Source organism: Anabrus simplex, chromosome 2, assembly GCF_040414725.1.
Source record: "Anabrus simplex isolate iqAnaSimp1 chromosome 2, ASM4041472v1, whole genome shotgun sequence".
In the NCBI taxonomy this organism is placed as follows: Eukaryota; Metazoa; Arthropoda; class Insecta; order Orthoptera; family Tettigoniidae; genus Anabrus; species Anabrus simplex.
The window spans coordinates 412,213,909-412,226,894 of NC_090266.1; the positions used below are offsets into that span (position 1 = coordinate 412,213,909).

Consider the following 12,986-nt stretch of genomic DNA (forward strand, 5'->3'; position numbering starts at 1 on the left):
AACGATGCATCGAGGTTCTACTGTATGCACTTTCTGACTATGTTACTGGGTATGTGTATGCAGTGGAACCTTACTATGGTGTAGTGACAACATAAGCACTTATTAGGCCTGATTTACCTTTTACCGCTAGGATTGTCATCTATTTTGTCACCAAAATTTTGCAGGCAACCAATGATACAGGTTTTCACATCTTCACGGACCGGTTTTATACTACTTTCGAGTTAGCAGCTGAACTACAGAAACTGAAAGTTCACATGACAGGCACTGTAATGGTCAGCCTACATCCCCAGGTGAAAAAAAAAGAAGCAGTGAAGAAAATGAAGCAGCATGACATAGTAGCAGTGAGAAAAGATGACATCTCATTTGTAGTTTGGAGGGACAAGAGAATTATTGCCATGCTGTCCGCATTCTATGACAATTCCACTCCGGTGATGAAAAGGAAAATGAGGAGAGGAGTTGAGGAAGTTGTCCATAAACCAGTTGTATATGGTTATAATAAGTACATGGGGAGGAGTTGATATTTCTGGCCACTGTGTGAGCTCGTACCCCTTTACACATAAATTGGTTATGCAGTGGTGGAAAAGGTTTCTTTTTCTTCTGGGAGGTATCCATCATGAATGCCTACCTTCTCTTTAAGCAATCCAACCCTAAAATGTTGCATCTGACGTTCAGGAAGAACCTAGTAATTCAACTTTCAGGGAAAATCCAGAACACTCAGAACCAGAAAGGGGTAGGCCATCTACAACAGACGATGAAGTGCTACTAAATGGCAAGCTGCATCTGCTTTATCCCCATCCAGAAGGAAAAACAGAGGGCTGCACGGTTTGCAGCAATAGGAATGTTGCAGGGGGAAGGCGAGAAACGGTTCACTTCTGCAAAACCTCAGAGAATCAACCAGGACATTACCCAGGACCGTGCTTCGAAAAGTATCCCACCCTCCAGAAATTGCGATGAAAATGTGGGAAAAAAACTATCTGTATCTTATGTCTTTGTGTACAATATTTTTTGCATGTTGAACCTATACAATATTGTGTTAAATATGTAAATAAGTGGTTCATAATACATCTCCCAGTATGGCAAACACTGACTGAAATAATTACAAGTTGGGAGACATTATGGTTATGAAAATATTCAAGGGCAAAGGGTTAATGGACTAGACAAGTTGTGATTGAATGGGTGGCTACATTTCTGGAAAATAGCACTCACAAACTTATAGCAGGTGAAATATTGTCTGGTCCCAAATCAATTAAGATGAGAGGCCCTGCAAGGCAGTATTATTGGACTCTTGGGTTTCTTATGTATTTAAATTATATAAGTAAAGAACTGGAATCACACCTAAGGCTTTTTACAGATGGTGTTATTCTGTATAGAGTAATAAATAAGTCACAGGATTGTGAACAACTGCAAAAAGACCTCAACACTATTGTGAGATAGACAGCAGACAATTGTATGGTGGTAAATGGGATGAAGCATCAGGTTGTAACTTTCACCAAGAGAAAAACATCCTCAGTCTTATTAATGGTTTGATGTTTTAATTGTGTTACTGTAGTCATATCCTACTTCCTAAACCATGGGCAGCAGCTGTCTGGCCAAGTTAGTGGCCCTGAGAGTCGGGATACCATTTGCTATGGAATGGGAAGGGGCATCTAAGACATATTCTGAGCAATCAATCAATCAATCAATCAATCAATCAATCAATCAATCAATCAATCAATCAATCAATCAATCAATCAATCAATCAATCAATCAATCAATCAATCAATCAATCAATCAATCAATCAATCAATCAATCACTATGATCTGCATTTAGGGCAGTCACCCAGGTGGCAGATTCCCTATCTGTTGTTTTCCTAGCCTTTTCTTAAATGATTACAAAGAAATTGGAAACTTATCGAACATCTCCCTTAGTAAGTTATTCCAATCCCTAACTCCCCTTCCTATAAATGAATATTTGCCCCAATTTGTCCTCTGGAATTCCAACTTTATCTTCATATTGTGATCTTTCCTCATCACGACGCGCAGGTCACCTACAGGTGTCAAATCAAAAGACCTGCACCTGGCGAGCCAAACTTCTCCTCGGACACTCCCGGCACTAAAAGCCATACGCCATTTCATTTTCATCTTTCCTACTTTTATAGACACCACTCAAACTTATTCGTCTACTGATGTCCTCCCATGCAATCTCTGCACTGACAGCTCAGAACATACCACTTAGTCGAGCAGCTCGTCTTCTTTCTCCCAAGTCTTCCCAGCTCAAACTTCGCAACATTTTTGTAACGCTACTCTTTTGTTGGAACTCGCCCAGAACGAATCGAGCTGCTTTTCTTAGGATTTTTTTTCAGGTCCTGAATCAAGTAATCCTGGTGAGGGTCCCATACACTGGAACCATACTCTAGTTGGGGTCTCACCTGAGACAAATATGCTCTCTCCTTTACATCCTTACTACAACCCCTAAATACCCTCGTAACCATGTGCAGAGATCTGTACCCTTTATTTACAATCATATTCATTTGATTACCCAATGAAGATCTTTCCTTATATTAATACATAGGTATTTACAATGATCCCCAAAGGGAACTTTCACCCCATCAATGCATAAACTGAGGAATAATTCTGAATCAGCATCTGCGCTACCCTTTCCTGGTCTGTACACTCCAAAGACATCAAGTTGCCTATTATCTTTAGAGATGAGCCTTACCCCTAGAATTTCGTGTTTATCATCTTTCACTTTTTCGTATCTTACAAATTCTTCTTTCACCAGAATGAATACTCCCCCTCCTACCATTCCTATCCTATCTCTACAATACACCCTCCAGTTCCACGAGAAAATTTCTGCATCCATTATATCATTTCTCAGCCATGATTCAGCTCCTATTACAATATCTGGTAAGTACATATCTATTAAATTACTTAATTCTATTCCTTTCTTTACAATACTTCTACAGTTGAGCACTAACATTTTTATGTCATCCCTACTTGATTTCCAGCTCCCTGTTGCCTTAACACCGCTCCATAGACCGCCCTGTTTCCCTGAATGTATCTCCCTATAACACTTCTAAACAAATTTCCTAACTTATATGTACCACTGCGGCTTAAGTGAAGCCCATCTGAGCGCAGATCCCTATCTCCTACCCCCCATTAGGATCTAGAAATCTTGCTCCCAGTTTCCCACATACCCACTCCATAGTCTCATTTAAATCTTCAATCACCTTCCAGTCAGTATCATTTCTACACAGTATTCCACTGATAACAATCTCTGCTTCCTTAAACTTCACCTGTGCTGCATTTACCAGGTCCCACACATCCCCAACTATGTTGGTACTTATACCTGCTTTTCTTACATTGTTAGTACCAACGTGAAACACTACCACCTTCTCCTTTCCCTCCTCCTTCTCTTCTACTTTCCTCAACATCTGCCTTAACCTAATTCCTAGATAACACTCTGCCCTGGTACCCTTTCCTCCACACACTTTCCCGACATGTCTAACGATGGAAACCCCCATGACCAGAGCCTCAACCCTACCCACCTCATTTGATCCCCTCCCCTCATGGTCAGTCCTATCCTTCCTGACAGCTGCAGAAGCTACTTCCTCCTCCCATTTCTCCATCCCATTACCCTGTTCCACCTGTCTTTTCCTATCCACTACTCCACATTTCCCTTTCTTACCTCTTCCCTTTCTCCTACTCCACACTTCTCGGCAACAGTTCCTTTACTTTAAATAATAATTACTTCACATTTAATCAAAAGATATATCAGCAAATGTACTTAGGAATGGGTGACCCTGCATCAGGTATACTAGCTAACATTTATATGGATCATTTAGAACATGTTAAAATTTTAAATAACATAGATGGACTAAACCTTTGGCTGAGATACGTAGATGACACGTTTGTCATAATAGACAGTAAACTGAACAATAGAGATAATATTTTGGATTTTTAAAATAAATTAGACAGTAATATAAAATTCAGTAAGGAAGATGAAAGGAACAATTCATTAAGTTTCCTAGATATAAATGTAAAGAGAGTAGGAAACAAATTTGACTTCCAGATTTATAGAAAACCAATGTTTACTCCAGTAATGATCAAAAACGAGTCACTCCACCCCAGCTCTCACAAACAGGCAGCATTTTTGAGTTTGGTGTACAGAGCCCTAAAAATTCCACTAACAAACAAGAATTTAAAGAAAGAACTTGATTTTATAAAAGATCTAGCACTCAATAACGGTTACAAAATAGAAATGATTAACAAAATCATTAATAAGGTGAAAATAAAATTGGCCACTAATCTTGTACCAGATAAAAATAAAAAATCCAAATTTGCAACTTTCACATTTACTATATTTACTATATACCAAATCACTAATACCATCAAAAAACAAAATATTAACATTGCCTTCAAGACCCAAAACACGAACTGAAACATTTTCTTCAACCACAATAAAGTTAATATAAATAGTAATCAATATCAAGGATCTGGAATATATAGGCTCACGTGCGCAGGGTGCAATTTTTCATACATTGGCCAGACTGGCCGAAGCTTTATAAGAAGATATCTCGAACATGTAAATGCAGCCAAACATAGGAAACATTCTGCAATGAATACACACATGCAAGAAACTGGACACAGTTTTACAACTATTGAAAGGGATTTAAAAATCTTAAGAAGAGTAGAAAAAGGAAAAGAAATGATGGAATTGGAAAACATATACATTCATTTAGATCAACAATACAATAAAAATAAAAACCTAAATGACGAAATAGAAATAAAGAATCCCATCTTATTACAATTACCGGAACTAATACAAATACTCAAATCAGATATAAATAAATTCTATAAACATTTTAATCCAATAAAAGTTAATGGCATATTGACACAAATAAACTCAACTCCTCCCCTCACTTCTCCTAGACTATCCCCTCCACAGTCTACTGCAGCTATCAGTACACCGCCTACCTTAACTTCCCCTTCCCCCTCCCCGCCAAAACATAAACTCATCCACACTCACTCATACAACACAAGAAGTGCAAACAGGACAACAAGTAGTTCTCAAGAGGCTAGGAGTAACACCAAACAATTACGCAGCAGAAAGGAAAGTAAGTGACAATTCTTCCAATAAGATGTTATACAGAAATACAATCAAAACCATAAACATATAATTTTTATCTTTCATTACAGATACACCAATGAGCCATTATGGAACATTCGAGAACATTTCCATCACGTCATGTTTCAAAACAAAATGTACCATTTATTGTAGGAGTACAAACCAGCAACTAATAGTGTTACTGGAATTCCTGCTCTGAGTGTCCCAGTGGTATGCAGAGAGTTGAATGTTATTCTCATTTGGGAACAACTCTATCTCTATATGTTAAGAAAGATATTTTTCTGAAATAATATGCCTTCTTATACCCTTACTAAATTGTTTGTAAATGGTCGTGTATGCATTGTACATGATGATAGTGATAGTGATGAGGTACTACTGTGCTATGTAGCTTACTCCACATTCATCTGAGTGGCAACCTTTCTCATTGTTCAAATGTTGGACGCCTTTTTTATTCCAACCATCACGCACATAAGAGGAATATTTGACAGAATATTTGACAATAAAATGGTGATTGCACGCTATTAGTATTTCAAACTCTCGCCAATGCTATTTACCATATTTCTTGAGAACATAACACCATGAACAATTACTATGTATTGGTCTTTTGTCCTTAGATGTCACATTCCAATTCCATGCAGCAGCAGTTTATGAGAAAACAATTCAAGCTTCAGTACCGTATTTCTTTCACAGCTAACATCTACATCTCAAAATAGGTATTTATCAGTATGGACTACTTACAGAGAAAGCTATATCTGAAGATAAAAAACAGCCAAATTCATTCAAAGCCACATTTACTCATCCTTACCCGGCTATGGTATTTAACATCTTCACTCGAACTTTCTATCAGACCCGCACATACTGCACAAATATTTCTAAAGGATTTTGTTTGAACATAATCTGGATACGTCCACAATATCTGAAGTCTGTTCGTAGGAGAAGATAGCTCATAACCAACCCGGCAGCAACAAGAAGCAATCCTAGTATGTTCATAAGTGCTGCCTCTGGAGGCCATTCAGGATAACGCCAACTGGAACAAAGAATAATCATTATTTGTTAAAAGTATCACATAGCATTACAAAAATATGAATTTTCAGAGTATATTTTGATGTGAAAGTTCAAAATATCTCTTATTTACCAAAACCAGGTATAATTTGAGGAATTTCTTTGTGCACATAGTTGAAAAAGTGCACCTTTAATTTAAGTTCTGGGCAAGGCTGGATGAACCTCAGGGCGCCTCTGGAAGTGGAAAACTTGTGTCTTAAATTTTTGACTTCCTGAAGGGGAATTAAACCCATATCCTTCCAGGTTAACTTATTGGGCCTTTGCCCCCTCAGCCGGTCGGCCCCCTTAGTTAAATATTTCCTCCTTTCTAAACAATAATTACCACCACTACCACTACCTACTTAAACATTATTTTATAGTCACTTAAAGCAGAATTAAACTGCCAAAAAAGAACCACAGCACTTAACGCCCTTGAAAGAGCTTTAGCCTGCCCAGCAACTGCTGCTCAGTCCAAAGGCCTGCAGATTATGAGGGGCCACGTGGTCAGCACGACGCCTCCTCTCGGCCGTTATTCTGGGCTTTCAAGACCGGGGCCGCCATCTCACCATCAGATAGCTCCTCAATTCTAATCACGTAGGCTGAGTGGACCTCAAACCAGCCCTCAGGTCGAGAGAAAAATCCCTGACCTGGCTGGGAATCGAACCCGGGGTCTCTGGGCGAGAGGCAGGCACGCTACCCCTACACCACGGGGCCGGCTAGAATTAAACTACAGAAAATGCAATATAATCAGTTTGTAGCATGTATGTAACCTCAATCTTTTGACCCAACTTGTAGTTGTATTAAGTAATCAAAGAAGGCTTACATATACACTATGTGATCAAAAGGATCTGGACACCTGGCTGAACATGATGTACAAGTTTGTGGTGCCCTCCATTGGTAATGCTGGAATTCAATATGGTGTTGGCCCACCCTTAGCCTTGATGAGAGCTTCCACTCTCGCAGGCATACGTTCAATCAGGTGCTGGATGGTTGATTGGGGAATGGTAGCCCATTCTTCACGGAGCACTGCACTGAGGAGAGGTAGCGATGTCGTTCGGTGAGGCCTGGCACGAAGTCGATGTTCCAAAACATCCCAAAAGTGTTTTATAGGATTCAGGTCGGGACTCTGTGCAGGCCAGTCCATGACAAGGATGTTATTGTCATGTAACCACTCTGCCACAGGTCGTGCATTATGAAAAGGTGCTTGATCATGTTAAAAGATGCAGTCGCCATCCCCAAAGTGCTCTTCAACAGTGGGAAGCAAGAAGGTGCTTAAGACATCAATGTAGGCCTGTGCTGTGATAGTGCCATGCAAAACAACAAGGGGTGCAAGCCCCCTCCATGAAAAGCACGACCACACCATAACACCTCCGCCTCTGAATTTTACTGTTGGCACTACACACGCTGGCAGATGACGTTCACCGGGCGTTCGCCATACCCACACCCTGCCATTTAATTGCAACATTGTGTACTGTGATTCGTCACTCCACACAATGTTTTTCCACTGTTCAATCGTCCAATGCTTACACCAAGCGATGCATCGTTTGGCATCAACCTGCGTGATGTGTGGCTTATGGGCAGCCACTCAACCATGAAATCCGAGTTGTCTCACCTCCCGCTGAACTGTTATAGTACTTGGAGTGGATCCTGATGCAGTTTGGAATTGAATTCCTGTGTGATGGTCTGAATAGACGCCTGCCCATTACACTTTACGACCCTCTTCAACTGTCGGTGGTCTCTGTCAGTCAACAGATGTGGTCAGCCTGTACGCTTTCGTGCTGTACATGTCCCTTAATGTTTCCACTTCACTATCACATCGGAAACTGTGGATCAAGGGATGTTTAGAACTGTGGAAATCTCGCGTACAGACTTCTGAGACAAGTGACACCCAATCACCTGACCACATCCGTGAGTTCTGCGGAGCACCCCATTCTGCTCTCTCATGATGTCTAATGACTACTGAGGTCGCTGCTATGGAGTACCTGGCAGTAGGTGGCAGCACAATGCACCTAAGATGAAAAACGTATGTTTTTGGGGGTGTCCGGATACTTTTGATCACATAGTGTATATTTGGACAGTATGAGTTACTTTGCAACAGTATTTGAAGTTTTTTTACTGTGAGAAAACCACTAAATTTCATAGTACCTATCATTTGAATCAGTACAATTAACTCCTCTCAGATGTTTAAATTATAATATGACACCTAAGTTTTTCAGTCTGTCAATGCTATTGAAAAAGTAATAAATACCAGTACTAGAAAATACCTGAAAAGGAAAACAGTAACAGCATTACCTGAAAAGGAAAATACTTACTTGCTAACAGAATGACAAGTTTTATACGTGAACTAGCAATTACCCGCAGCTTCGCTCATGTGGAGTTTGTAATTTGATCAAAGTAATCATTCCTCGGCATTGTACTAAGACATTATCTGAAAATTCCTAAAGCATAAAATCTCACCCAAAAATTGAGATTCATTTACCCCAGAAATTCTTTGTAAACCATGTTTTTGGTATTACCTTTTGGGGCTAATACGACAATGCAACTTAGAACTGTACATGTGAGAAACAGTCATGTCTTAAGTCGAAAAAATAAATACATGTTTATTTATTTTTAAAGAAGATTCCAAACACCTATTCCCACATCTATAGCACCTTCAGTTTTTGAGATACACATAAATATCCCCATAAAAAGAATTCAACCCTTTGATCAGTCCTTCCCCCACACTCACCCCCATCTAAGTGTATTTTCCAAAAACAAAAATACATGTTTCTTTATTTTTAAAGGAGATTCCAAATACAAATTTTCATGCCTGTAACATCTTTCATTTTTAAGATATAAGTATCCTCATAAAAAATAATTCAACTACTTTTCACTTCTCTTCAGCCCCTGTTAAGAGCCTTCTCCAAAAACAAAAAGGTACAGGTTCCTGTATTTTTAAAGGACTTTCCAAATACCAAGTTTCTTGTCTCTAACATGTTAAGTTTTTGACATATAATATAGATATACCGGTACTCATTTTAAAAAATTCAACCAATTTTCTGATTCTTTTCAGCCCCTTAAATGGATTTTCCAAAAACAAAAAAATCTGTGTTTCATTATTTTTTATGGAGATTCCAAATACCAATTTTCATGTCTGCACGTCTGTAACACCTTCAGTTTTTGAGATAAATGTCCTTCTTCTTCACTTCTTTCCACCCTCTCCCACATTAAGTGGGCTTTCAGAAAACAAAAAATGTGTGTTTCTTTATTTTGAAAGGAAATCAAAATACCAACTTCCACGTCTGTAACAGCTTCAGTTTTTAAGATAAACTATCCTTATAAACATACTTCAACTCCTTATTCACTTATTTTCAAACCCACACCCTTTACATTGATATTTCTAAAAGAAACAAATGCGTATTTCTTCATTTTTAAAGGAAAATCCAAATACTAATTTTCACATCTGTAACATCTTCAGATTTTGTGATTTAACTATACTCATTAAAGTAATTCAAACTCCATTTTCACCCCCCGTTCCTACTTGTAAAGTTGTTTCCTCCCTCCCCAAAAGTGTGTGTTTTTTATTTTTAAAGGATATTCCAAATACCAATTTTCACACTTTAACATGTTTAGTTTTTGAGATATAAGTATCCTCATATGAAGAAATCAATTAATTCAAATAAACTTCTCTTTGGAACGCAACAGTCACCCAGGTGATAACAAGATACAACTTGTTCAACATCTGCGTACGTCTTATGGACTGGTCCCAGGTGATATAAGATACTTGCAATTTTCAAGAAAGAATGGTGTTATTCAATTATTAATTTGTATTTTGTTTCTAGCAATGAAATGCCAATTCACTTATTCAAAAAGTATTCAGCGCAGTGGAAATGCATATATGTACAAAAGTGTACACATGTATACATTTTAAAATTGAGTTTATATGAAGTTATATTCAAAACATTTCTACTAATCGTTTTAATCCTTTGCTGTATCCTTGTGGTAGTGCATTGAAATAAATCCTACTGCTCAATACTTCATGAAATATATTACATATTTTATTAATATACCACTTCCTTCCACCCCTCTCCTGCCTTAAGTGGACTTTACGAAAACAAAAAATATGTGTATCTTAAGTTTGAAAGGAAATTCAAACTATCAACTTTTGCACCTGTAAAGGCTTCAGTTTTTAAGATAAAGCATCCTCATAAACATATTTCAACTCCTTATTTACTTATTTCCACACCACGCCCCTTACGTCAATTTTCTGAAAAAACAAATGGGTGTTTCTTTAATTTTAAAGGAGATTCCAAATACTAATTTTCACATCTGTAACATCTTCAGTTTTGAGATATAAGTATCCTCATAAAAGAAATTCAACTCCCTTTTCACCCCCACACTTCCTAACCGTTAATTTGATTGTCCCCTTCCCAAAAGTGTGTGTTCCTTTATTTTTAAAGGAGATACCAAATACCAATTTTCACGTCTTTAACATGTTTTTGTTTTTGAGATATAAGTATCCTTGTACAAAGAAATCAATTTTTCAATTCATTCACCCCCCTTAAGTGGATTTTCCAAAGACAAAAGAACACGTGTTTCTTTGCTTTAAAAGAACATTCAAAATACAAATGTTCATGCCTCTAACATCTTCAGTTTCTGAGATATAAGTATCCTTATAAAAAAATTCAACTCCTTTTCCACCTCAGCCCATTAAGTTGATTCCCCCACCCCAGAAACATGTGTTCCTTTATTTTTAAAGGAGATTCCAAAATACAAATTTTCACATGTGTAACCTTAATCTATTAAAATAATTAAATTTTTCACTTCCTCTCACCCTCCCCACTTAAGTGAATTTTCTGAAAACAAAAAATACTTGCTTCTTTATTTAAAAAGGAGCTTCCAAATGCCAATTATCACTACTGTAACATCTTCAGTTTTGAGATATATGTATCCTCATAAAAAGGAATTAAACTCCTTTTCCACTGCCCCCACCCCCAAGTTCATTTCCCCCCAAAAATGCATGTTCCTTTATTTTTAAAGGACATTCCAAATACTAATTTTCACGTCTGTAACATCTTTAGTTTTTGAGATATAAGTATCCGTATAGAAAGAATTCAACTAATTTTTCAATTAATTCACCCCTTAAGTGGATTTTCCAAAGAAAAAATATGACGTGTTTCTTTACTTTGAAAGAAAATTCCAAATACAAATTTTCATGTCTTTAACATCTTCAGTTTTTGAGATAGAAGTATCCTTGTGAAAAGGATTCAACTCCTTTTTCACTCCACCCACTGCCCGTAAGGTTGGTTTCCCCCACCCAAAAAAGTTTCTTTATTTTTAAAAGAGATACCAGTTTTAATGTTTGTAACATTTTAAAAACTTTTGGTATATATATATATTCTCATACAAATAATTCAACTAATTTTTCAATCCTTCCACATCCCCCACCCCCACCCATTAAGGTTTTTTCTGAAAACAAAAGAATACGCGTTTCCTTATTTTGAAAGGAGATTCCAAATACCAATTTTCACGTCTGCAACATGTTCTGTTTTTGAAATATACTGTAGATATTCTAATTTTAAAAATTAACCCCCTTTTCCAGTTCCCCTTAACTGTATTTCCAGAAAAAAATTGTGTTTCTTTACTTTTACAGGAAATTCCAAATACCAGTTTTGAAATCTGTGATATGTTACGTATCTAAGATAATTTGCAGATATAGTCTTTTTTTTTATTCACCCTCTTTTTCAATTTTTGTTCACCCCCTATTCCTCAGATTATCCAAAAACACAAAAATACATGTTTCTTTATTTTCGAATGAGATCCTAAACACCAATTTTCATGTCTGTAACATCTTCAGATTTTGAGATATAAGTCTCCTCATAAAAGGTGTTCAACCCCTTTTCCTCACTTTTCACCCCCTCTTAATGGGATTTTCCAAAAACAAAAAAATACGTGTTTCTTTATTCTTAAAGGAGATTCCTAATACCAATTTTAATGTCTATAACTTTTAAGTTTCTGAGATATAGATATCCTCATATTAGTGACGGAATATAAATAAATACTCCCTTAGTGAGCACCTACACCCTAATACAAATGTATCCCTAAAAATTTCCTTTCTTTATGTCCAGTAGTTTTGGCTCGACGATGATGAGTCAGTCAGTCAGTCAGTCAGTCAGTCAGTCAGTCAGTCAGTCAGTCAGTCAGTCAGTCAGTCAGTCAGTCAGTCAGGACATGTTATTTTGTATATATAGATGTAAATATCAGGTCAAACATTGACCTGTCTTTCCTCAAACCATACTGTTCCTCTTCCATTTCTCCTTCTAGCTTCCTCCCCAGTCTTCCTTCCAATACTCTCTCAAATAACTATGTGGGCAATAAGGTTGATCCCTCTGTAGTTATTGCATTCCTTTCTTAAATATCAGGATATCGGGATAATATCGGGATAATTAAACCCTTTCCCCACTCATCTGGGATCTCTTTCTTCCTCCAGATTTTTCTAAATAATCTATACAGCCACTGTAGGCCTATTGGTCCTACTGCTTTTATCATTTCCTGCTGCTTTACCTCTCTTCACCTTTTGTATGGCTTCCTCTATTTCTAACATCGATATCTCCTTTTCTTGCTCTTCTTCTTTCCCCATTGTTTCTTCTTGCTCCTTCTCATCCACCTGTTCACTGTATTTAATGTTTAGCAATTCTGAGAAGTATTCTTCCCATCTTTTTAGTGTGTCACCTCTTTGATCAATATCTGCCCTATTTCAGTTTTTACAAATTTTTTATCTTACCTATTTTGAAAACTATTCATCAAACCATACAAAACCTTCATACTTCCCTTTATACCCTCCTGTAAAGTTTCTGTG

The 12,986-nt window shown here is 37.4% G+C and overlaps 1 protein-coding gene across 2 annotated transcripts in view; it reads right to left on the reverse strand.

Annotated features, from left to right (window-relative positions):
* LOC136862868 (plasma membrane ascorbate-dependent reductase CYBRD1) overlaps positions 1-12,986 on the reverse strand; it is a 118,450-nt gene that overhangs the window by 79,221 nt on the left and 26,243 nt on the right. The window contains exon 3 of one of the 2 annotated variants that reach the window (XM_067139133.2): positions 6,013-6,134. In XM_067139133.2, the coding sequence (XP_066995234.1) occupies positions 6,013-6,134 (122 nt within the window). Of the gene's footprint in view, positions 1-5,020; positions 6,135-12,986 lie in introns of those variants that run through there. The other variant, XM_067139134.2, reaches the window with a different exon arrangement.